Source organism: Symphalangus syndactylus, chromosome 7 (assembly GCF_028878055.3).
Source record: "Symphalangus syndactylus isolate Jambi chromosome 7, NHGRI_mSymSyn1-v2.1_pri, whole genome shotgun sequence".
Classification (NCBI taxonomy): domain Eukaryota; kingdom Metazoa; phylum Chordata; class Mammalia; order Primates; family Hylobatidae; genus Symphalangus; species Symphalangus syndactylus.
This window is the reverse complement of record NC_072429.2, coordinates 131,151,012-131,178,029: the sequence shown is the minus strand read 5'-3', so window position 1 is coordinate 131,178,029 and position 27,018 is coordinate 131,151,012. Positions and strand designations below refer to the sequence as shown.

The window sequence follows — 27,018 nt, the reverse complement described above, 5'->3', positions numbered from 1 at the left end:
ACATCAGAAATCAAAGGAAAAGCTAGAAAGGCATCTGTGAAGAAACCCACCTGTATGAGTGTATTCTTTTCTCAGGGCTGCTATAACAACCTACCACAAACTGAGTGGCTTAAAACAGCAGACAGTTATTATATCACAGCCCTGGAAGCCAGAAGTCTGAAATCAAGGTATTGACAGGGTCATGCTTTCTCTGACTGTGCTAGGAGAGAATCCTTCCTTGGCCCTTCCCAGTTTCTGCTGTTTTCTGGCAATCCTCAGCATTGCTTGGCTTGTGGATGCATCATTCTGGTCACATGGCCATCTTCTCTGAATGTCTTCATATAATCTTCCCTCTGTGCATGTCTGTCTCTGTGTCCAAATGTTCCCTTTTTATAAGGACACCAGTCATATCAGATTCGGGCCCATCATAACCCCATTTTGACTCAATTACTTCTGGTAAGACCCTGTTTCCAAACAAGGTCACATTCTGAGGTACTGTGGATTAGGACTTCAACATATATTTTTTTGAGGGGGACACAATTGAGCCTATAACAGTAAGTAAGGGTTGTTGGTAAGAAGTGGATGTAATTCTAGGGGGCAGAAGGGATTGACACTATGGGAGACAACCTAATGTTCTGGAGATGGCCACAGCAAAGTGTTATACACACACACAAAATCAGTTTGGAAACAACCAGTGAAATATAGTGCTTTCTTTTCAAAAACTATTGTGGGCAAGAGTTTCAGGAATTATGTCTTTACATTGCTTAGTAGAGTGAGGTTTGGGATAACACTCTTGTTTTTCTGCTGTCTGTAAAATCTTTCAAAACTATGTCATAGGGACCTTCCTGAGTAAATGACAGGAAGACACATTGCAAGAAAATTTCTGTGACTTAATATGGTAAGAGGTTAAAGGATTTTCTCTCTCTCTCTCCCTCTCTCTCTCTCTCTGTCTCTCTCTCTGCCTGTGGTGGCAGCAGCAGCTGTCTCTTTCTCAGCAGTGACAGGCTGGGAAAATGGAAAATGAATGTCGGCTGGGTGTGGGTGTGATTTCTCTTTGCTCTAGTGGGCGGAGGGGCTTTATCTTGGAAGGTAAAGAGCCTTTTTCATCTTGGCCTAGGAAACTGAAAAAGTGACTGTCAGTTTGCAAATGAGGACTTTGCAGCTTCCAGGGTCACTTCCTACTAGGAGACGTGGAAAGGAGCCAGTTTGGATGCTGATTACATCCAAATTGGAGGCAGCCTTTTGGAGAAGCTGGGAGGGTTGTTTGGTGCTGTCATCTGAAGCAGAGAAAAACAGTTATTGACAAAGCTGGCTTCCCAGACAGAAGATCCTAAGAGTAGACTTGAAAAAGTGAGTGATCAGACCCCATCCTGCCCTCCTTCCGAAAGCCAGCAGCTCTTCTGCACCAGAAGTGTGCTGTAAAAGATGCCAATTATGTGAGTAGATATATTTGCCAGCTCCCTTCCACCAAGTCTCCTGATAGGAGATTGTGGCATGTCGTTAGAATACTAATGCATTCAGCCTAGGGCTTCTCTCCACCTGTTATGTTTGACCCTTGGTGGGGATGCTGTAGTTGCTCCCTTGCTTAGTGTATTTATTGACAAGAACATGCCTCTTGGAAGTTGGACACCTCTGGGGTGTCCCATCACCACCCTCTGCTTGTCTCCAGTCCCCTGCTTGGCTTCTGTGGTTTAATTGCCCTGCTTTTGGCTTATGACTCCAAATTTCTAGCCCCAGGTAATAGTCTTTTACGAGTTCCAGCCTGTGTTTGTTGATTAGACATCACCACCTAGAAGCCTCCCCACAGACACCTTGAACACAAACTTCAAAATGAATTTCATCAACTTTCTTCCGAACCTGCTCATGTACCAAAACTCAGAGAAGGGCACCAGCTAGCCATGCCATCCTCTGACTCTCCCTTCTCCTTACTGGAGTTGTGAAGTCAAGTTGACTTGAAGTCCTCAGTATATTTTGAGTCACCCACAGCCTCTTGCTGTCCATTGCCACTGGCTTGGTTGAGTCATCAACATTCTCCTGGGAAAAACTGCACTGGTAGCACCTTTCATGGCTTTCTTTACCTCATATCCAGAGTTTTTTTTGTTTTTTTTTTTTTTTTTTTTTTTGAGATGGAGTCTCGCTCTGTCACCAGGCTGGAGTGCAGTGGCACGATCTCACCATCTTAGCTCACTGCAACCTCCGCCTCCTGGGTTCAAGTGATTCTCCTGCCTCAGCCTCTCAAGTAGCTGGGACTCCAAGCACGCGCCACCACGCCCAGCTAATTTCTGTATTTTTAGTAAAGACGGGGTTTCACCATGTTGGCCAGGATGGTCTCAATCTCTTGACCTCATGATCTACCTGCCTTGGCCTCCCAAAATGCTGGGATTACAGGTGTGAGCCACTGCGCCCAGCCTCCAGAAAGATTTTTATGATACACAAATGTGATCCTGATTATTCCCTCTGTCCCTATGTCAAACCTTTCAATGGTTCCCTCTTATCTGCAAGATAAATGCTCAACTCCTTAACACAATGCATGAAGCTCTTTCAGCTCTGGCCTTCATCTTCCTGGCTCTGTCTCATAGAACTCCTTCTCCTTTTCTTTGCTTGCCTCTTTTTTTTTTTTTTTTCAAGAGTCAGCTGAGGGGCTACTGCTGGAGGAAGAGTTTCAGGCACCCCCAGACTGGGATGGAACTTCTTCCCGGCACCCTCCCCCAGGAACATACTGAACCCTTACTACGGGGGACTGAAAACATGTTTTCTTGTCTGATTATATATCAGATAGCAATAAAAATTAAAACTATATTTTTTGAGTGTTCACTATGTTCTGGGCATTTTTCTAAGTATTTCCGTGTAGTAATTAATCTAAAACTCTCAAGAATTCTCTGAGGTAGGTACCAAATTTTGAGCTCCTGGGAAGCAGGGACTGTGGATTGTTTCTTTTGCAATTATGTATTGCCAGTGCCTAATTCTAAACCAGACACATAGAAGGGACACACATTCTCTCTCTCTCAATAGCTCAGTGAATAGATAGATGGATGGATGAGTCAGTGAGTTATTCGATGTAATACAGTGCCTTTCTGTCCATACTGCTTAATAAAATTATTCATCTGTCTGATGCCTGAATATTTTGGATTCTTGAAAAAAAAGGCCCACTATTTGAGAAATCATATGGACTTAATTCTGTAAATCAAGAAAGTTTACCCAGAGGCAAAACTGTTTGGGTCTTAAATCTATGACAAATTAATATGAGCACCATCTGACTAATTGCAGCAGCTTTGGTTTTATTAACATCATTTTGCATGAGCAAAGGACTTTTCATCAAAAGCAAGTTACTTACTGTTGAAGGAAATAACACAATCATGTTGGATTTATTTTTTTTTTAACTTCTGTTTGAACTTAAGTATGTTTCTTCACTTCTTTGAGCCTGAGCATTATCTGAAAAAATTGGTATAACAGCCCCAACTTCACAGAACTCAGGTATGAAGACATTCTAGCACACAATAGATGCTCTGCATGGAAGACTACCTCTTCCCATTGATCGTGGTTCTAATTGCCATTTGGTTCCTTCTCTGCAATCATACTGAACTTGTATAACTGGTGTGACAACTGGAAGTGCAAGAACAGAACAAATGAGGGTCTGAGATGAACTATGGATTTTTCCTTGGAGCCCCGGGAGAGTGTCATTTGCCCCTGGCACCGCCAATGTAGTCACCTTCAATCAGGTTTCCACAAAGGGCCAAAGAGGCCCCCTGTATTAGTTTGCTAGGGCTGTCATAACAAAATAACACAAACTGAGTGGCTTAAACTGCAGAAATTTATTTTCCACAATTCTGGGGGCTGGAAGTCCATGATCAGTGTGTCAGCAAGGTGTTGGGTTCCCAGAGGCCTTCCTTTTAGACTTGCTGACATCTGGCTTTTCACTGTGTCTTCATGCCCTTTCCTCTCTGCACACACACCCCAGTGCCTCTTTGTGTCTCCAAATTTCCTCTTATAAAGACACCAGTGGGGCCAGGTGTGGTGGCTCACACCTGTAATCCCAGTACTTTGGGAGGCTGAGGTGGGAAGATCATGAGATCGGGAGATGGAGACAATCCTGGCCAACATGGTGAAACCCCGTCTCTACTAAAAGTACAAAAATTAGCTGGGCGTTGGGGCACATGCCTGTAGTCCCAGCTACTTGGGAGGCTGAGCCAGGAGAATCACTTGAACCAGGGAGTCAGAGGTTGCCGTGAGCCGAGATCACGCCACAGCACTCCAGCATGGCAACACAGCAAGACTCTATCTAAAAAAAAAAAAAGAAAAAATGAATGAGATATGTTTTAAGTACTTAATTATATATTGTCTTGTGTGTACCACTTCCTTCTCTGTGACTATGACAAGTGACTTAAGCTCTCTGAGATCCAGTTTTGCCTTCTGAAAAATGAAGTCAATGATATTTTTCTCCAAAAATGCTGGGATGATGCAACAGGATAGTGGATGTGAAATTTCTAAACCTTTATATGAGTGTCATTTCTTATTTTTATCCCTCAGAGAGTATTGCCAAAATGTGGACACAGTGATATCCTCCCCAGCCAGGCCATGTTCATTGATTTCGTTTTGGCAGGATCCACAAGAAGACCCATTTTCTTCTGCTCAGTCACAGACTTCAGCTCCAGGAGCTCATTGACACTTGATACCCTGCTGTCTTCCCGGGGTATGCCAGCCTCAACCTGCCTTTCTTTTTACTTCTGCAAAATAGCATGGTCCTTAATAGCTACAACTCAGGTTTATTTTTTAAGAACACCATGCGTGGTGTGTAATATTATGTCATTCTGGCTCTGTATCTCTTGGAAATTATTACAATTTGGACTTTGGCTACTTGTCAATTTCTTAGTTTATTTTAGATATACCACAAAACCTTGAATCCCTTTACCTGCCTCCATTCCCCTACACACGCGCACGTGCACACACACACACACACACACGCATACACATACATATACACCTTTTTCCATCAGCAGGGGATAGAAACATTATACAGTGTGATATTTAATTCTCATGTGTATGTTATCACCATGAGATGATCTTAAAATCCTCCGTAATTTTTTTTTTTGTTGTTTTTGAGACAGTGTCTGGCTCTGTCACCCAGGCTGGAGTGCAGTGGTGCGATCTCGGCTCACTGCGAGCTCCACCTTCCGGGTTCACGCCATTCTCCTGCCTCAGCCTTCCGAGTAGCTGAGACTACAGGTGCCCGCCACCACGCCTGGCTAATTTTTTGTATTTTTAGTAGAGATGGGGTTTCACCGTGTTAGCCAGGATGGTCTCTATCTCCTGACCTCGTGATCCAGCCGCCTCGGCCTCCCAAAGTGCTGGGATTACAGGCTTGAGCCACCACGCCTGGCCAAAATCCTCCATAAATATTTTTAGAATAAGAGTGCAGAATCTCAAAGTAAGGAGTAGGCTTCAAGCTCATTTGTTCCATGACCCTCTCTGACGCTTGAATCTCCTTGCTTATATCAGTTGAGGAGAAATGCATTATTTCCAAGGCAACCAGTGCTACCTGGGTACAGATCCAGTTCTAAATTTCTGGTTGCATGCAGGTACTGGAGGCTGTTAGCCTGGACTTTATAAGTAGTGACCTGCTGGTAAACATTGTATAACTTCTCTTAAAGCAAAGTCCTGATTCATAGCATTTGCCACTTTCTGTGGTGTAAATACTCCCATGATAACCCATTTCAAGCTGCCCATGTGAAGTGACTGAAACTGGATTTGGAAGAGGTGCCCACGATTGGCTTTTGCAAGATGGTATTAGCAGGCTGCAGCCCATCACTGTCACCCTCTTGGTAGCATATATAAGTAGTATAAAGATCTTTCATATTGTCCCAGTTCTTGGTTCTGAATCCCATGTACTCACCCATCCTGTCTTCTGATGTATCTGAATTTGCATTTGATCCCAGTTGCTTTCTATGAGTTTTTAGAAGAACTTCAAGCTCTATACTGCCTCGCAGCCACAATCTCCTTCCCACTCCCTAAAAATGATTCCAGTGATCTTTCCAGGTGGGCTACCTGATTTTCCCTTGGATACTTTCAACCCTGGCTAAGAACTCAATGCCCTCTACCTTTGAGCAGGAACTCAACCCTAGCTACTTTTGTATTGGTCTTATCACATCCCTATTAGAATTGTGAAGCTATTTTTTAAAAGCCCTTTTCATTTGGGCACAATATTCTTTACTGTTGCTTCTGCCAACAGAGTGCAGTTTTTCCTACTGGGACAAGTCCTGCTGGAAATCACTTCCAGATTTCTTCCTGATTTGCAAACAGGGGACAAACTGGTGGGTCTATTTTGTCTCATTCTTTACTATGAACGATTGATTAATGTAGCATCATTCTGTAAATTGTAAGCACAGGGAAGGAAGGGGCTATGTCTGCTCTGTTAATCATTCTACTGGTGCCTAGCGTAATGCTTGGGACACAGTATACACTCAGTAACAAGACCCAACCCTTTCCCTGCCCCCTCTCCCATTTTCCCTTCTTCTTCCAATTAGTTGAATAACCATTATGTAGCTGATGCTAGTACAACAGATTCCAATGAGCAGAATGGAAAGTTAGGACAGAGCATTGCTGAGAACTCAAAAAAAATTATCAGAATCAAGGTATTTGAGTTGAATATGGACTAGAAAATTTGGCTTATTTTTCAGCTGCTTAGAAAGAGAATTGTCCTGTTCCCTTTAACTTAATGAGCCATAATCTAGTGTTAAGGCTTTTCAGGAATAGAGAGTATTGCAAAATGTGAAAGCATGCCTTGGGTTTGGTTCCTGAGAGTACGTTATGTTCCTGCTGATGGATAAGCTTGTGAGTCAGATCTCACCAGTGGAGACCAATCAGTAGGGTGACCAGTGAGAATTAGGGAGTAACAAGGAAGAATGTTCTTAAGGACAGTTCCTTACTTTCAAGTACATATAGACACTCAGTGCCTCCATCACCAAGAGGCACCCATCAGAAGGAACCTGAGTTAATCAATTAATAAAATTAAATTTTAAAAAGCAATTAATCCTGTTTATATTTTTAATTACAGGCTAACTCCATCACTTTCTGGAAGGATGCAAGTATAAATTTTAAATCATAAATTAAATTTATTTGAAAACAAAATATTGACCAGGTGCAGAGGCTCACATCTAGAATTCCCAACACTTTGGGAGGCTGAGGTGGGAGAATCCCTTGAGGTCAGGAGTTCAAGAGCAGCCCTGACAATATAGCAACACTCCATCTCTCCAAAAGCAAGAAAAAAAAAATAAGTAGCCTGGCATGATGGTGTGTGTCTGTAGTCTCAGCTACTTGAGAGGCTGAGGCAGGAGGATTGCTTGAGGCTATGAGTTTGAGGTTGCAGTGAGCTATGATCACACCACTGCACTATAGCCTGGGCAAAAGAGTGAAATTCTGTCTCAAAAATATGATTCTGGTGGTTAGATTTGTTATTGGATTTTTAATAATTTATTTGTTCATGTTTACCAAACATTTATTTCAATACTTCCCATATGCCAGGTATTGTGCCCCCTACTAAGGAATCCAAAGTCAATAAGATCCATGACCTCTCTAATTTAGTCTCTCTATGAGTACCTGTCTACAGCATCAGAATCTCCCAGAGTTTATAAAAATTTCAGATTAATCCAACCATACTCCACACATACTATATGACCCTGTAAGGGAGTGTCTCAAAATGCATGTTTTTAAGTAAGTGTTACTGATCATCTCATGCAGTTTAATGCCATTCATTGCAGTAAACAATAGTAATAGCTTGCACTCGTGCTTTCCCAATAGTGCCATATTTTAGGATCCATGCACTGTAACTCCTTAAAAATCTTAATTATAACTAATACAAATTGATAGCCCCACCTGGCAAAATGTGCTAAACTCAAATACCAGCACCTCTCCCAAGCTACCCCTGCTCTGACTGGCTCCCACGAGTTTTTGTACTTCGTGCACATTTTTATACCTGTGCCTCCTCTCACGTGGGATTACAGTGATTTGCTCAGATGTCTGCTTCCCTGCTGGACAGCAAGCCCCTCGAGGAGAGGACTGTGCTTCATTCCTGTCTGAGTCCCCAGACCTAGCACATTATTAGATTCTTAGTAGGTCCTTAAAAATCCTCCCTCTCACCCTCTCTTATCTTTTCCATCCTTCCTTCCTTTCTTCCATCCTTTCTTCCCTCCTTCCTTCCTTTCATGAGAAGTTAGTCATTGTTCTCTGTATTATCTCACTTCATTAGTTTTGCTGAATGTATGAAATTACACATTTGAAAATGAAAGAATGAATAAAAAAGCACTTCCACCCACAGTGTAGCCTTTTCTGGGACAACCAGTAATGATTATGGATACATTATAGCTTTAACCAAATTGTTTGTTAATTTCCAGTCATTCTTGCTCCCCTGGATTTTGTCACATCCAAGCTGGCATTGATTTAATATTTTTCTCGTCAAGTAAGCAATGCTATCTGTGAAGTCATGTATCTGATGTGTGAAGTTATGCTTTCTTCAAATCCACATTAAGCACATAACTATGTAAGCACTACTAAATGTGCCCTTGCATCCCACCCACGTGTGTGTCCCACACTATGAAACTGACTGTCCTTCATCTTCCTGTGACTGACTGCACTAGACGATGGAATGTTCAGTTCTGATTTTAAGCTCCTCCACATCTGGTTCTTGGCTTTCTCTTCCAGCCTGATGTCCTCTTTAGTGTACCCAGAACAAATAGTCACATCTCCCTGCCTCTGAATTGGCTTCTCTTAGAATCTCCATGGAATGTTATCTTTTCCACCAACCCAAAGTCCACTTAGAATACCTTCCCTTGCCTTAAGCCTCCCCTAAACTCACTCTTCTCAGAATCTAACTAAACCTTTCAACTCAGCAAGGAATTATATACCAAGTATTCATTATTTTCTCTGAGAACAGTGGGCTTTTTACTATATATGCACTCACTCAAGGAATATTTATTAACCTACTGTGAATATGTTTTCTAACCACTGTCCTGAATGGTTTTCAGATCAATGGGTGGATGTGAGATACCAAGTATCATTGTTTGCTCACATGAGCTTGATAAAGAGAAGCTTTTTTTTCATTTGATTTTCTGATTGAGGGACGGATTCACCTCATCATAGAATGAAGATGAGTTCTTTGTAGATTTTGGATATTAGCCTTTTGTCAGATGGATAGATTGCAAAGTTTTCTCCAATTCTGTAGGTTGTCTGGTCACTCTGATGATAGTTTCTTTTGCTGTGCAGAAGCTCTTTAGTTTAATTAGATCCCATTTGTCTATTTTGGCTTTTGTTGCCATTGCTTTTGGTGTTTTGGACATGAAGTCCTTGCCCATGCCTGTGTCCTGAATGGTATTGCCTAGGTTTTCTTCTAGGGTTTTTGTGGTTTTAGGTCTAACATTTAAGTCTTTAATTTTTGTATAAGGCATAAGGAAGGGATCCAGTTTCAGCTTTCTGCATATGGCTAGCCAGTTTTCCCAGCACCATTTATTAAATAGGGGATCCTTTCCCCATTTCTTGTTTTTGTCAGGTTTGTCAAAGATCAGATGGTTGTAGATGTGTGGTGTTATTTCTGAGGCCTCTGTTCTGGTTCATTCGTCTATATATCTGTTTTGGTACCACTACAAGAACTTAAACAATTTTGCAAGAAAAAAACAAACAACCCTACCAAAAAGTGGGCAGAGGATATAAACAGACACTTCTCTAAAGAAGACATTTATGCAGCCAACAGACACATGAAAAAATGCTCATCATCACTGGCCATCAGAGAAATGCAAATCGAAACCACAATGAGATACCATCTCACACCAGTTAGAATGGTGATCATTAAAAAGTCAGGAAACAACAGATGCTGGAGAGGATGTGGAGAAATAGGAACACTTTTACACTGTTGGTGGGAGTGTAAACTAGTTCAACCATTGTGGAAGACAGTGTGGCGGTTCCTCAAGGATCTAGAACTAGAAATACCATTTGACCCAATGCTCTCTTTACTGGGTATATACCCAAAGGATTATAAATCATGCTACTATAAAGACACATGCACACGTATGTTTATTGTGGCACTATTCACAATAGAAAGACTTGGAACCAACCCATATGTCCATCAATGATCGACTTGATTGAGAAAATGTGGCACATAGGCCGGGTGCGGTGGCTCACGCTTGTAATCCCAGCACTTTGGGAGGTCGAGGCGGGCGGATCACGAGGTCAGGAGATGGAGACCACGGTGAAACCCCGTCTCTACTAAAAATACAAAAAAATTAGCCGGGCGTGGTGGTGGGCGCCTGTAGTCCCAGCTACTTGGAGAGGCTGAGGCAGGAGAATGGCGTGAACCCGGGAGGCAGAGCTTGCAGTGAGCCGAGATTGCACCACTGCACTCCAGCCTGGGTGACAGAGTGAGACTCCATCTCAAAAAAAAATAATAAAAAAAAATAAAGTGGCACATATACGCCATGGAATACTATGCAGCCATAAGAAAGGATGAGTTTATGTCCTTTGCAGGGACGTGGATGCAGCTGTATACCATCATTCTGAGCAAACTATCACAAGGACAGAAAACAAAACACTGCATGTTCTCACTCATGGGTGGGAATTGAACAATGAGAACACTTAGACACAGGGCGGGAAGCATCACACCCCAGGGCCTATCATGGGGTGGAGAGCAGGGGGAGGGATAGCATTAGGAGAAATACCTAGTGTAAATGATGAGTTAACGGGTGCAGCAAACCAACATGGCACATGTATACCTATGTAACAAACCTGCACGTTGTGCACATGTACCCTAGAACTTAAAGTATAATAAAAAAAGTAAAAAAAAAAAAGAGTTTCATGCCATTGATATTTTTATTTTAATTTTTTAATTTTTTATTTGATTTATGTATTTATGTATATATTTATTTATCTTTCTCTGTCACTCAGGCTGGAAAGCAGTCATGCCATCTTGACTCACTGCAACCTCTGCCTCCTGAGCTCAAACAATTCTCCTGCCTCAGCCTCTTGAGTAGCTGGAATTACAGGCATCACCATGCCCAGCTAATTTTTGTATTTTTAGTAGAGATAGGATTTCACTATGTTGGCCAGGCTGGCCTTGAACTCCTGATCTCAGGCGATCCACCTGCCTTGGCCTCCCAAAGTGCTGGGATTACAGACATGAGCTACCACACCTGGCCATATTTTAAAAAAGAATAATTATGTGGGAAAAAGTTCATCAGCTCGAGGCTCAATATACTAATTTTGATCAGCTTCTGCATTCATTTTATCATGTCTGGAGAACCAGCTTAAGTTGGCCATGATGCCTTAACGAGTATTCTTTCAGTTTTGAGAAGGGCAGAGGTGGCTGTGGTCAGTTTTTCTTATTTATCCCTAATTGCCCCCACACGTAGGATCTCATGGCCAAGTAGTCAGTCTAATCTGCTGCAGACTGCTTGTAAGAACTCACCCAGTCTGCATGCCTGTCTTTATTCTTGGAATTGCAGGGGGTAGGTTTGGAGGGGGCATGCAGACGTGAGCACTTTGCTGTCTACCAATAAATGAACTCACCTAATGGAACTTAGGGAAGACGTAGATGAAAAAAATAGAAAGAATGTTGTTTATGAGAAGCATGGGGCAATGGAAAGATAATCAGAATTAAAAAAATATATCATCAGAGTTTTTGGGATTCATGCTCACTCCACAGTTATCTTTCTGGAGGACCTCAGGAATGAGGTATGACCTCTCTGGGACTCATTTTCCTCATCTGTAAAATGGAAGAAATGGAGTATATTGATCAGATGGATTCTTACTTTTCTTTAGTAGCAAAATCTTTTATTTTCTTTTAAAGCTTGTGTTGCACCACAATATCCACAGCAGATAAAAACAAACAAACAACATAAGCTCTGCTTAAAGAGGATTTGAGGCAGGACAAGAGGATTAGTGGCTTGTCCTTTCTTGAAGGAGTGTGAGAACTAGAGTGACATCATTACATTTATATTTAAATAGTTCAAAGTGATTATTTTGTGAAAAAAAAAAAGATTCAAGAAGGCAGGATTGCAGGTGCAAAGACCATTTTTAGCTATTATTGTTTAAGCCAGACTGAGAGAGAACAGCAGGGAAGTTTGGGGGCCCCAGGGTAAACAGTATGATGTCCCAGGGACAGAGAGCGGGTAGAGAAGAAGGTAGCTAGCCAGGGTCCAGTGGGGATAGTGAGAGTCTACCTAGGTTTACCAAGTCACCAGTGTAGTTGGTTAGCTGGACCTTCATCAAAGTAGGAAGAACTGAGACCTGGCTCTACACAAGGAGATGAGTTAAGAGTTGCTTATAGCTCACTGGGCATGAATAAGGCAGCGTGTGCAGGGACTTGCTCATCAAGGGTGGTCTGAGACTCACAGCCTTGGCATCACCCAGGTGCTTGCCAGGCCCCACCCGAGACCGCTGAATCAAAATCTGCACTCATCAAGGTCCCCAAGGATTCCAATGCACGTTGGAGTTCCAGAAAACTGTTAGTGGAAAAACAATTTAGAAACAGATAAACCAGATTCTGAGATGCTCCATTTGCCGGTATTGACCTTAGCCAAATCACTTTCCTTTTCTGAATTTTCTCATCCACACCACAGAGGTCACAGTGTTCACCTTACAGAGAGTTTTCTGGGACAGAGATGCTGTGAGTAGAGTTTGGCCCTGAGCCTAGCCAAAGGTCAGTGTTGTAGAACATAGTGAAAAACAGTAACAAAGCATGCACAGTCATCCCTCCATTCCTCTGTGGCCGAGGAGAGAAGGGAAGTGAGGAAGGGAGGCTGGGCCTCCATGTGTTTCTGCTATGAATTTTTTGTTTTCAATTTTCTATCTTCCACAGTAATGGAAATTTATCATGGCTTTTTTGGAAGCAGAGGAAAGATTTTTCCTTTTAAATTGACTATTTCCAGGAATATTTGCTACCATTACATAGTACAAGATATGAGCATGGATTTTGAACCCAAACACACCAGATTTTGACCTCCTTCTGCACTTCCTATCTGTGCAAATGCTGAGTGGACTGCTTACTTCTAGTTTTTCTCACCTGTAAAATGGGGATAATAAAACTTTCCAGATATTTGTGAGGGTTAAATGAGATGTGATATAAAAAAAGCCTTATTCTCTTTATAAATCTCCATCTCTCCCTTCTTTTATTCTATGATTGTTTCTGTCTATTGTTATTAGAAGATCCTTTTTGGTCAAAACTGTAGTTAGAATTATAGCGTAGGAGCATTCACTCATTCATTTATTCATTCAACCAAAATGTACTGTGTGCCCACATGTGCCAGATGCCATTCTGGGTGCTTGGGATGCAGCATGACTCTGTCCATTTATGTTTCTGTTTTATGCCCCATCCATCCTGTGGGCTACACCTGTGCTAGGTAGTGTCCCAGGTGCTAGGGGTGCAGCACATGTGGGATTTATTATTTTTCTACTTTATGTCCTCCCCTGTGGGTTGCACCTATGCCAGGGCTACCTGACATGAATGGAGCAGAGCTTTTTTTCCTCCGTAGGGTACAGGCAAGGACCGTGGTCATTTGTATAGAATTCACAGAGCCTCCTTCATTTATGTTTCAGGGATAAAGCTCATTTTGCAAGGTTTTTCCATCCTCTATTAAAAATACACCCACAACCACACACTTGGCTAAGCAAATTAATAACATAAACAAGACTGAAAATATTTAACCTCCTTAGGAGAACCAACTGTTTTTCAAGGAGCCTGGCAGGGCCATTTGCATGCAAACACTTAATGGGCTGCTTTTAAATGATCCTTATCTATTTGTTGAAGTAGGCCTGGCCATACCTCTCTTTGGCAGCTCTTTGTTAGCTATTAGTTGGAGCTGCTGCACATGAGCTGGAAAGTCATCAAAATGCACTTATTGAAACATACTCAATAGTTCAGACTCCCAGTGTTTTTTTTTTGTTTTTTTTTTTTGAGACAGAGCCTCACTCTGTCACTGAGGCTGGAGTGCAGTGGCGCAATCTCGGCTCACTGCAAGCTCTGCCTCCCAGGTTCACACCATTCTCCTGCCTCAGCCTCCCAAGTAGCTGGGACTACAGGCACCCGCCACCACGCCTGGCTAATTTTTTTGAATTTTTAGTAGAGACGGAGTTTCAACGTGTTAGCCAGGATGGTATCGATCTCTTGACCTCGTGATCCTCCCACCTCGGCCTCCCAAACTGCTGGGATGACAGGCGTGAGCCACCGCATCCCGCCAACTCTCAGTGTTTTATACGGGCCTTTACCTCAATGAGGTAGAGATTCCGTGAATCAGCTTTGAAGGCTAGCCATGAAGAAATGGTGACTAAATGTAAATTGCACATAGTAAGTAATCAATAATATGTTGAATGAATGAATGAATGAAGTAGTTTGATTTTCTTCCTTTGCCATCTGTTTAGACTCTTCTCCCGTGGTGTGCTGATGAATGTTTAACAATCACCTGTCATGTTTGCCGGTTTCTCTGGTATAAATACTCCCACCGTGGTAAATTTCAACCTGCCAATCTGACCTCACTTACCATAGAGTTGGGCAGAGAGGTGCGCCATTGTATAGTAATTCCAAGATACAGATGCAAAAGATAAAATTTTAAGGTCATAGATAATAATGAAATGAAAAATCATTAGGTGTTGATGAGTTTTGAGCATTTATTGCCTTTGTTTTTAACATAATTTATTTTATTGTAAATATATATAATCTGTTCTTTAATTAACAGTTTACCAGCCTTGCAAAATTCCAGAGACTCTTAAGAGACTCCTTAGGAATTGGCTCCAGCACACCACTTCTTCTTGCCCATTGAACATATGCAAGCTCTGAGTAACATGACTCTAACAGGTGCCCACTCTGCCCTCTCTGTGTTGTCAGAGAGGACTATGAGCTAATAAGTGCTTCCTAACATGCAAATAACCAAATGATAGTGTGTGCACCCTCCCTCTGTGCAGCCCCTCCAACTCTCTGCACCCCTTTGTTGTGGCATTTTTCACTTTTGCTATGTGTGTTAAGAATGATTTGGGTACTTGTCTCCTAGGCTGGAGTCTGTGCAATCAAAATTTCGAAACCCAGATGTCAATTGAAGTTCTCTGCCTTTGGGATCCAAGTGGAATTGGTTCCAACGCATTGTGCCACTGGTGGGAGGCCGCGTCCCTCCCATCCATTCTGCCCAAAGACAGGGCTGGGGAGGGATCATGTTTGCCTGCTGTCCCCTGACTATGAAACCCTGCAGGTGACTCCTTCCTATCCTGGAAAGGGGTCATCATTATGTCCTTGTTAGTGCCGGTGGCATCCAGCCCTGGTGCACAGCACTTTCCCTCTGATGTCCCTCAGAATATCACGCACTCAAAACACTTGCGCATGTAGCACATTTCACTGAGGTTTGGGCTACTTCAGAGTTGTGTTTTGTTGCTGTTGCTGTTGTCATCATTGTTGTTTTACATTCCCATGTGGTTTGGCCCTTTATTCTCTGTAAAGCCTTCCATCTTTTCTTTCTCTAGGCCCCTATTCTGCGGCTCTTCCAAGTACTGCATAATACAGCTCCTGATACATTATGAGAGGAGATTATTATGCAGAGAAATGTAGCTCTTTTTACTTTTCTGCATATTCTCAGACTCATTTATATTTACTGATAATCATAGACTCTCAGGTTCAAGTCCCCTTTATCTTAAACGTTGAGTTCCCAAAAACTGGACCATAAGATGAGGTGTCCTGAACAAGAGGGGGCAGAGAAGAGAAGGAGAGAGGCACAGTCAAAGGGACAACTTTAGCAAAGTCCCACCCCATGGAAGGGAGCTTCAGCCTCTGCCCACAGGGGAACTCTGGAATGTGAGTTACCCACCCAGGGCAGGGAAGCCGGGCCTTCACCAGCACCCCCACCTATCAGTCATGGGCTAAGCCCAACCCTCACCTGGCAGGCACATCTGCCCTCTGCTGGTGACCACAGAGAAAGCAGTTCCAGTAACTTATGGGCTACTTCCTTCAACAAACAGCAGCGGGTACAGGCTCCTCAGAGGCAGGAGCCTGGGAAACAGTAAAAGATCCTTGAGGAGAGAAATGGGGCAGAGCATGGACAGCACCTGCTACAGTCTTTCAGGGCAAAACAGAACTGCCCAAGGCTTTCGAACACATTTCTTTCTCTTTTTCTCCTTAATCCTCTTTATGGAGAGAAGAAAACAGACTAGAGATGCATCTTCTACTGTGAATTATGGCACTGCCCTTACATATTATGTTGCTGTTGTCCCTGTGGTTGTCAACTGCAGCATAAATAGCTATAGTTAATTTTGACTTTAAATATTTTTCTCTCTTCCATACACTTAGAATTAACTCCATATTTCTTTCCCATACATAATCTCAGGAAACCCACGTAAACATTGTATGAGATAAATATTGTTATTAATCCCATTTTTGAGGTGATGGAATTAAGGTTCAGAAAGATTAAGTGACTGGCCTAAGGTCCCACAGCTATGGATTGGCTGAATTGAGACTCAGATGTAGGTGATGGTGCTGCAGCTACAAGCTGCCCGAGTGCATGGCTCCATCTGCCTTCTCCAGCCAGGGGGAAGGACAGGTGCACTCCACTTCATGGAAGCCTGACTGACAATCCAAATTTACAAGGTGACATTTGGAAGTGATCACATGTCCCAGAAAGGAGTCCAGCATCTGTGGATGGGCAGAAGTCAGAGTGTTTGGAGCCCCAACACTGGCAGGAGTTGACTGAGGAAGGTCTAGAACTCTACCATTCATTCAAAAACTATTCCCGGAGCACCTACTGAATCCCAGGCAATGCCCCAGATGCCAAACACAGCAGTGATCAAAACAGATACATCCCACCTCTAATCGGTCTAAGTCTCCTCACCTGTGGCATGGGGTTGATTACCCAGCCTGGCAGATTTGTAGAGGAGAGTTAATGAAGGAATGACATAAACATGCTTTGCCATGTGGCAATGTCATTTTTGCTTTCTCAGGTAGTGTGTTCATCAAGATGAAGACACTTTGAAAAAGGAATTCTCCTAAATCTGTGCTTTGCAAATGGTACCAATTGTATGTATGCATATGGAGAAGGGAGAGGAGAGGGGAGGGGAGGGAGGAGAGGATGTCAACGGTGAACAAACAGGCAGGGTTGCCCCTCACCACCGCACCCCATAACGCCACCAACCTTTTTTCTATTATACGACAGTTATTGGACTTGTACCTAAGATTTATTTTGAATAAAGAATTCTGCTCCTAACAGAAGGAAGGAAAGAAGGGAAGGAAGTTGAAAAGGAAGGAAGGAAAGAAAGGAGAGAGAGAGGGAAATATTGGCTTGGTTCATTTAAAATCATCTTCAGTTGCAGGAGGAAACATGTACCTGCTTGTTTTCAGGAGCGCATCTATTGCATAAATTGTGGTCTGTATCTCGGAATCAGAACTAGAAAAGACCTATGGAAATTATTCAGCTACCAGGAGGGAACTGTAGCTCAGAGAGGTAAAGTGTCTTGTCCTGCAGCACCGAGGTGATTTGGGGGCACAGCCAGGACTAGAACCCAGGTCTCCTAACCCAAGTCTTAGGTCTTTTTACTGCCTCCTTGCTCTAGAACTTATTTATCTTTATTGTGAAGATGAACATAGGTACCTACAATGCCTTAGCTAGGTACGTTCTGAGTCATTCTGTGTATTTTCCATGGTTTTTTCTTGTCCTCATTTCAAGGAGAAAACTTAGTGTCCACACCTCTACAGAGAGAGAAAAAAAAAACATCCCATTTGAAATGTTGCATTCATGACAAATTTCTCATGCCATTTCATAACTTAGCCTTGAGAAGCATTGATTGACTCAGTCCCCGTTAGAGCCCCGTGAGATCAAGGGGACCTTGATAAGTGGACTTGGGGTCTTTGTTACTGTGACTGCGATGGTTTTCAAACCAGAGCTTGCAATACCTTACTAAAGTGATGGCTGGCCTTTAGATGGGCCCACTCAGAAAGCTGTCTCTCTCCTCATCCTCTAAGCCTGCGGCCTTTGAGCAAGGGAGGGACAGAACAAGGGTGAGCTCTGCCACCAGCTCAGCGTGAGAGGGGTGACATGCACTCTGCAGTAGCTGAGGGTAACTGGGATTGGATTGGGTCTTGCGTCCTGACCCTGGGAAGTTGTCAGCAGCCACTCTCGGACACAGAAAAATGAAATAGCCTCTCCTGCCAAACTGGAAAAGCTCCTTCAAGGAAACCAACTCTGGGGCAGAGGGAGTAGGAAGTCTAAACCAGAATCCTTTTTACCCCCAGGCAGTTTGGGAAGTAAAGAAAAGGGAAGCAATTAGAAATTGCAGAAGGAGAGTGGCACCTTGGTCAGTGAAATGGAGCCCCTGGTGCCACTGGTGGGACCATCAAACTGTCAGATGACAAAGCTGGAAGGGACAGTTAAGCTCTGATGGCAGAACTGAGTTTCCAAAATCATTGCAGTGGCTGGCGTTATGGGCTGGGTCTAAGAAGAAGAAATTGAATGAAGATCAATGTGAAGACCTGTGCTTAGGTCCAGGAAGAAGTCCATTAGACACCATTGATATATGATCCATGGTTTCAAAATAATGTTTAAAAAAGAAAAAGGAGTCTTGGTTTTAGTTTTCCATAAGTTCACTTTGAAAAGTCAACAGTGTCATGCAGGTGTCCTGAACTCTAGTGAATACAGAGGCTGCACACATAGGCTCCTGGTGTGACTGGAAGAAGTGCACCTGCTCTGTGGGTAGTGTCAGGAAGTGCAGCGGCACCTGCCTACAGGTCTGTGTTTGCAGAAGGGCATCGCAGGGATGGCTCAGGCCTGGAGGGAGTCATCCCAAGTAATTAATGCCTATATGGGAAAAGGCCAAAGTCACAGGCTAGGGGGATGGTGACAGCAGTGGAGGTGAAGCAGAGTGAGACGAGGAGGATGTAGTCTGTGGGAGGAAGCACATAGTCGACAGCTGAATGACTGAAGCATGGCCGGGTGCCTGAGTCTTCAGCCAGGATTCCCCTTCTTAAATGAACCTGGCTGAACACATGGATGGGGAAGGCCTTCTACTTGACATGGACCTGATGAGCCTTTGAGTAGATTTAAAGATCACTTATTCAATAAACAGGGAGAGTGGGACATGTCCCGAAGAGAATGATTGGGATGGTAAAGATGCTTGAAAGTTGGTCCTAGAAGACCAGGTTTAAGGAACATGATTCTGAAAAAGAATAGAGAGAAATTAAAGAACTGCCTCCCAATGCTTGAAGAGCTTTTCATGGAAGAAAGGTGGTATTGCATATGTTTCCAGAGGAGAGAAAAGGATAATTGAGGGGAATTTATGGGAAGACAGGTGCCCGCTCCTTTAAGGGAAGGATTTGTAGAGGTTTTTGGTGCTGAAGCCAGTGGTGAGGGCCTTTTGTCTGAAGCCATAGGAATTGCAGGAATTAGGTAAATTCTTGAGTTGAAAAAGTGAGTGTGTGAGCCTATGTTCTGTGTGTGATGAATCAAATATAATCAGGGTCAGCTGAGCAAAGATGCAAATAATGCATCAGTGGGTACCTGCTCTGTGTTTAGCACTACAGCAAGTAGTAAAAAATGTGAATCCTGATGTAGCTAAGCCCAGGGGGTCAGGGTTGAGAGGTGAGAGGTGAAGGCCAGCTCTACTAATTATTAGCTGTGGCTTGGGAAATATACGTAACCTTGTTAAAAGGTTTTTTTGTTTGTTTTGTTTTGAGTTGGAGTCTAGCACTGTCTCTCAGGCTGGAGTGCAGTGGCATGATCTCAGCTCATTGCAACCCCTGCCTCTCAGGTTCAAGCAGTTCTCCTGCCTCAGACTCCCAAGTTGCTGGGATTACAGGTGTCCGCCACCATGCCTGGCTAATTTTTTTGTATTTTTAGTAGAGATGGGGTGTCACTATGTTGGTCAGGCTGGTCTCAAATGCCTGACCTTGTGGTCCACCCGCCTTGGGCTCCCAAAGTGCTGGGATTACAGGCGTGAGCCACCATGCCCGTCCAAAAGATATTTTTTAAATAAAAAAATAGACTTATGACTCTCATATGTATATAAAATGAATGCATATTAAAGATTTTCTTTAACTCATCAGTCAGTGAGGGAACCAGGCAGATCTTATAAAGGACTCAAAAGGTTATCTGAAAAAGCGACACATTTATAGATCAGAGTATTGAACTAAACAGGCAAATGGAGGCAATTCTGATTCTACACAGGAGGAGGGGGGAAGGTCAATTGAAACTTTACTAGACAGGACAGAATTCACACATCTAAAGGCAAGAATTATTTTTGCATTGCTATCAGTTGTTTATAATTTACAGAGTTGTAAAATAGCTCAAAGATAATAAAAAACTTGAGTCAGGTCACGTGGAAGGGTGTAATCTAACCAATGTCCAGTTTTATACTGAAGCACAATTTTTTCTCACATGTATTGGAGTCTATTTTTGTCCATCTTGGAAATGGCATTAATTGTATATCAATACTTTGCTGTGAGGATTACAAAAAATGATGCATGACTTGCATTTTGATCAAATCTTTGATCAAAGCTGGCCACATGGCAAGATTTCAGGGAGGGCCCAGTAGGCTCAAGGAGTACATGGAAGATACACTGTGATAAAAGACAAGGCAGGCCTGTGCAGAGTGCTATGGGGGCCCAGAGGGAGACCCAATGCTCTCTGCTATGGGAAGGTATGCAAAAGTGGCTTCTGTGCAGGACTTTACTAATAACATCCATTGAGTGATTATGTGCCAACCCATTTTAATACACTGTCTTGTTGAATTTTTACAACCACCCCATGATGTAGATATTAACTTTCTAGATGAGAATACTGTGGTGGACAGACTTTAAGGTGGCCTCCATGATCTTCTCTCTTGATATAACATCAAAGTATAGCACCATCTTGCTAGAGTTTTTCTCTCTCCTTTTCTGGCTTTGAAGAAGCAAGCTGCCATGCATCTCTACAGTCATAGGAAGTAAAATGAAATCTGCCAACAACCTGAGTGAACTTCGAAGTAGGTTCTTCCCCAGTCAAACCTCTGATGAGAACCCAGTCCTGGCCAACACTCTGTGGCCTTACATGGGAGATCTAGATAAGCTGCGGCAGTCAGTTGACCCATAGATACTGTGAGATGATAACTGTGTGTTGTTTTAACTGCCATGTTTGAGGTAATTTTTTACACAGTGTAAAAATGTCAAGAAAATAGCAAGTATATAGCTATCAAGTAACTTGCCCACCGCTCCTCACTCAAAGTATCAGAGCCGTGATTCAAACCCCATTCTTTCTGACTGCAGGGACACAGCCTTGCCCATGGCAGGCACTCACTGCAGGCTCATGTGTTTCTTTGACAGGTGATCAGCGAGAGACATGGCTCACATCCACACAGTCAGACTCCAGAGCCCACAATGTGAGCTGGTGATTTCTTCCTTCTGGAGAGTGACTTTTAACCCTGACTGCAGATGACTATCACATAAGGAAGTTTAAAAACCAGACCAGCATGGGCCCCACCCAGAGCTAGTACATTAGAAGATGTGTGGGTTAAAGATAAACATTGGTGTTTGAGTTCTTAAGGTGCACAGGTGATTTTAATTCACAGCTAGCTTTGCAGACCGGGGTTCCAGGACATTGTGATGCCCAGGAAATCTAGGTCATCATTACATCCTGGAAGAATATCCTTGTTAAAATAAAATTTTCTAGAAAAGATACAGTCATGACTCTTATACAGATAGAAGACAATTTACACACACACACACATATACACACATGCACACACATACACAGAGGATCATTTAATTATGACAGGGTGATGTCCCAGTAAACCCATCATAAATTGAAAATATTGTAAGTCGGGGATGCATTTAATACACCTAAACTACTGAACATCATAGCTTAGCCTAGACTACCTTAAACATGCTCAGAACACTTCCATCAGCCTACAGATGGGTAAAATCTGTAGTAATTTATTACTTTGTAATAAAATGGTGAATATTTTATGCAACATACTGAATACTGTACTGAATGGCTTCTACTGAATGCATATCACTTTCACATAATTATAACATAAAAAAATTCAAAGTCAAACTATTGTAAGTAGGGGATCATCAATATGTGTATGTGTGTGTGTGTGTGTGTGTATGTGGTGTGAATTACATACATTATACAAAAAAAATGGCTTAATGACAATGAACAGGCCTAGAACCTGATAACCCAGAGCAGGCACAATTTTCCATTGAAACACAAACCTTTTTTTCCACATCCAGCTCTTTTTGCCTAAGGAGGGCAAGACGCCATTCAGTCTGTGTTTAGCTGGCACCAACCATCTTCCCCAAGTGCTCTGACAAGTATGCTAGAGAGAAACAAAGGAAAGGCACAGAGGAGGAGCACAGATTTAGAGAATGAGGAGGGCTCCTTTCAGGGAGGGTGGAGACTTACTGATGGAGGAGACAGGCAGAGGCCAGTGAATGGGAAGTCTGACCACCCATTATCCTCAGAGAAAATGGGCCCTGTTAGAATTGCTCCCAGTGTGTCTAGAAGCCCAAATACCCACAAGTAACCTGTCTCTCTTCCCATGCAGATAAACAGTCTGTGAGAAAGGGCCTGTCTGCCTCCTGTTCATCACTATTCCCAGATAATTGAACCCCTGGGGCCTGTGCTGAGCCATTCTAGCTTGTCTGCCTCCTTTGCAATAGCCCAAAGGCCAAAATGCTCCCTGCTGCCCCCTCCCAGACCCTGATGCAAATACAAGTTACAAACCTGCTCTAGATCCAGGAGGTGTTTTAGGAGGGAGAGGTATGGAATGAGCCTGAGCTGAAGGCCTCCTATGTGCCAGGTATGGTACTAGAATTTTGTGTGTGTGCGCTTACTTGTTTCTCCCACCCAACATCTTACAATTGCTCTAAGAAGTCTTTTGATTAGACCCAACAGAAGTCTATTGATTAGACCCATTTTGCAGGGGAGAAAATTGAGGCTCAGAGTCAACCTAGTCCAATATCTCCCAGGATGTTGGTGGCAAAAACTTAAAATCATATTTTCTGACCCTGATATTCCTTTCCCTTACTACCCCTCTTTTTCTACATATCAAAACATATGCAGCCTGTCCTTACTTTCTCAGGGCTCTCCTAGATTAATATTGTGCCTCATTTCATAAAGTTTGATGCTGGTCCTAGGAGTTGGGAATAGTAGGGCCAACAAAACTGAAGCAGATGTGGCTTATAACACCAGCAGCTAGTGAATAACCTTTTTGCATTTTTTTCCCCTAAGTTAAGTGACTAGCCTTAACTTAGGGGTCTCAAAGCCACAAAATGCTTTGCGTTTTTTTTTAATTGCAGCCAATAGCTGGTCACCACCAAGAGCTTAGTAGGGTACTGTTGACCGCCCTTTGTCCCAGCAGAGTAGCATGTGCCATGCCTACTTTAAGGCTGATTAAAGTAATTAGTGTAATTGATTTCCTTATAAGGCCATGCATATCTTAAGGGCAGAATTGATTCTCAGGTCACCTCCGTACCTCGACACAGGGTTTTGTACAGAGTAATTGCTCAGTAAACATGTGTTGAACAAAGGACTGTGTAAGTAAATATAAAATTCAGGAGCATTTAGAGATGAACACAGAGCCCAGGGAGGGAAAGAAATTGCTACAACAATCAGCCATCATGCCTATTGTCTCTAGAAGCACAGCTGGGCAAGCAGAAGCTGTCTCTGCCATGCTAATGCTGGTGTGATGTACTTTTTTTTTTTAATCTCTCTCATTTTGGAAACTTGAAGCCACTAAATGTTTCCATTCTAATGAGATTTCCAAAAGGAAAAGAAAAATGTCTAGAATAATCCATGTTTGTGTCATGCTGGGGGGAAACATAACAGGACTCAGATCTGACTTTGTGTCTATGTGTTTGGCTCTCAAAAGAAACAGTAGGGCCATTTGTAGAAAGGTGCTAATGGGATAAAAAAAAAAAGGCTGAGATGTTTACACTTTTCAGTTTGAGTCTGAGAGGACCAATTTTTATATCCGAGTGAAAAAAGTCTCCAGGGCATGGTAAGAAATGTAAGTAATATGCCAATTACTCATTGGTAATTTCCCCACTGCCTTCGGCCTGGAAGTGGTTGAACAGGCTGGAGTCTGATTTGGCTGCTGTGTAGGTGGAGAAGGTAAATGCCTACTTGAGGTAATTTTGGAGCTGCTGAGAATTCTAGTTTCCATTTTTCCTAGAACCTGTCTTCCTCAGCTGGGGATCTTATAAGAAGTGGCTTAGTCCTTTGGCACAACGCTTTATTCCCTATTAAAATGCAAATTCCAGGTGCCATTTTATACCTATTAAAGTAGCAATACAGCTAGCAAATAGTAATCGCCAATGCTGGTGAAATTAGGATGAAAATAGGTCCTCATACCTTACCCTAGAGATCGTGTAAAATCATGTCACTCTTTAGTCAAGCCATCTGGCAGAATGGAGCAAAAATCCATACAGATGTTCAAAGCCCAGAAATTCCAAAGACTTATTATAAAGAGTTGGTCTTAAAGAAAAACTGTATGCACAATGGCATTTCTCATAGTATTATTTATAGTAACATACAATCGAAAGACTCTAAACCCAAATATCTAGCAGTAAGACAATGGCTATACATATTTTAGAGCACTGATGTCATAGAATGTTGCTCTTTCATTAAACATGATTGTTTTGAATATTTTATAACTAAGTGGAAGACTGTTTATGCTTTAATAATAAACAATCTAAGAATGCATCTTAAAGAACTAGAAAAGCAAGAGCAAACCAAGCCCAAAATTAGTAGAAGAAAAGAAATAATAAGAATCAGAGCAGAAATAAATGAAATTGAAATGAAAAAATAATACAAAAGATCGATGAAAGAAAAAGTTGGTTTTTTGAAAAGTTAAACAAAATGAAAAACCTTAACCAGACTAGGAAAAAGAGAGAGAAGATTCAGATAAATAAACTCAGAAATGAAAAAGAGACATAACAACTGATACTGCAGAATTTCAAAGGATCATTAGTGGTTACTATGAGTAACTATATGCCAATAAATTTAAAATCTAGAAGAAATGGACAAACTTCTAGATATGCTTTAATAATATAAAATGTGGACTGCCACATTGTGACAGTGCAATTTTGTAAACCTTGTATATGACTGTGTCCTTGGTCTGGAAAGGGGACAGATGAAAATAGTTGATTTATTAGGTTTTGAGTTCAATATAAAGATTCTTTTATTTTGATTTCCACTGTTTGCTTTAAGTTGTCTTTTGTGAATTGAGTCTTTTAAACCCAGAGGACTAGAAATGCATGGGGCCAAAGTGTCTGTCAGTGGACGTGCAACGTGACCAGGAACCAATCAGAAATTGGGATAGTTTGGACTTGCAGTGGGAAATGCTGAAGAAAAGCCTGCCAGGGCAGAATTAGAGGGCTGGGAGGCTGTGGAAATCCAGGTGATATAGGGTGGAAGGACAGGGATGACCCAGAGCAGGTGCTCTAGATCCTAGGCTCTGGACTAGAAGCCCCAAGCCATTTTGAGACATCCTTATGGCTGGAAAGACATGGGGCAGGACTGACGAGAAAATGCTGGCATCTACTGTGAGCCTATTATAGATATGTCCTCTTCTTCTGGAAAGTGTGAGAGGTTGAGGGGAGTCATGCAACCTGTTCTCCATTCCTCATACCACCTTCTCACCTTCCACCCTCACATACCAAAGTCTTCTCTCCCTGGGCCCGGGGAAGAGCAGCTGAAGGACTTCTGCCAGAGAGAGAGGTGATGCTCTGCCTTGCACATCTATTAGTACAGCTGCTCTAGATATTTCCTGCCCTGGCCTTCCTAGAAGCAGGGTGCTGTGCCCAGTACCTGCAGTCACAGCAAGACTGTCCTTGAACCCACCTATTGAATATTTCTGCCTACCAGAGGATCTTCCAGGGACTTTGCATCCTTTATCACCAGTTTCTACTATAGTCTCACAAAGTGGACACTGCTGTCACCAACTTACAAATAAGGAGGCTAGGGCTAAGATCGTTTACCTTATTAAATTAAATACCTTAGCCTGAGTCACAAAAGCTTGAGGATAAGAGGCTGGGATCAAAGATAGCATCTGGTTCTGAAGCTCACGCTCTTTCCCCAAGTCTGCACTGCTTTTAGTTTAGTGCCTTGTACACAGACAGTGCTTTATAAATGCCGATAGTAGGTGCTCTATAAGTGTTTGTTAAATTAAACATCCTTCTGACATTTGGCATCATTTTCATGGCAAAGTGGGTGTCGGTGGAAGGATGAATTCAGACCTCAACAAATACCATCCATAGTGCAGGCAAATAATGTTTTGTTTACAAAGCTGAATGGACTTTGGTTTGAGGTTTATGGATTTTTAATAACACCTTTGTTTCTCCCACCTTAGAAGATCATGCAGATTCCTACAACGAAGAGAAGTAAGCTTCTCTCTTGGTGCTTCTCTCTTCTGATTGTTCAAGGCTTACCTTCTTATCTTTTTGGAGGGTGAGAACCACACAACCCCATCCAGCTCTTACATACAATGTGTCCTATGACAAGCTCTTGAAGAAATTAGGAAGAAGTCAATAAAAATGATCCTGATGAGAGTGAGCCAACTGGAAACGAAGCTCAGGCATTTTTGTATATTGTCCAAGCTTCCAGGATCAGCTTTCCTGGATGGGCATTAGAGAAGGGCTGTGCTCTGCATGTAGGATGCTCTGTAGGAGAACATAATCTTATCACCGTGGTGAAAATTAAGGAAGAAAACAGAGAGGGGGTGATCTGCATTTCAAGCATGGAGGATGATGAGAAAGGGTCTGAATTTACCAACTTTTACTGATGCTGGCTTTTCATTTGCACTTGAATAGCAGTGCTCTGGTATGTAAATATGTACAATGTCATTTTATTAGCTTCATTTAATAAATAAAGTCTGCAGTTTCCAGAGATGAGGCAATGTGACCGAGTGCACATGGATAGAAATGTGATTCAGAAGTTAAACCTAGATCTACCTGACTCCTAAGAAGACCCTTCACTTTCTAATAAATCAAGTTGCCCAAATGCCAAGTGGCTCTGTGTGTATGAAGGGTGGAGGATGAGGAGATGGTGGGTTAGGAGA

General features: G+C 42.5%; 1 protein-coding gene across 5 annotated transcripts in view; it reads left to right on the top strand.

Annotated features, from left to right (window-relative positions):
* KCNQ3 (potassium voltage-gated channel subfamily Q member 3) overlaps positions 1-27,018 on the top strand; it is a 349,316-nt gene that overhangs the window by 245,021 nt on the left and 77,277 nt on the right. Inside the window, exon 2 of one of the 5 annotated variants that reach the window (XM_055287277.2) lies at positions 26,311-26,408. The exons of the other annotated variants lie outside the window; for them this stretch is intronic. Coding sequence (XP_055143252.1) covers positions 26,311-26,408 — 98 coding nt within the window. The remainder of the gene's footprint in view (positions 1-26,310; positions 26,409-27,018) is intronic. 5 annotated transcript variants of the gene reach the window in all.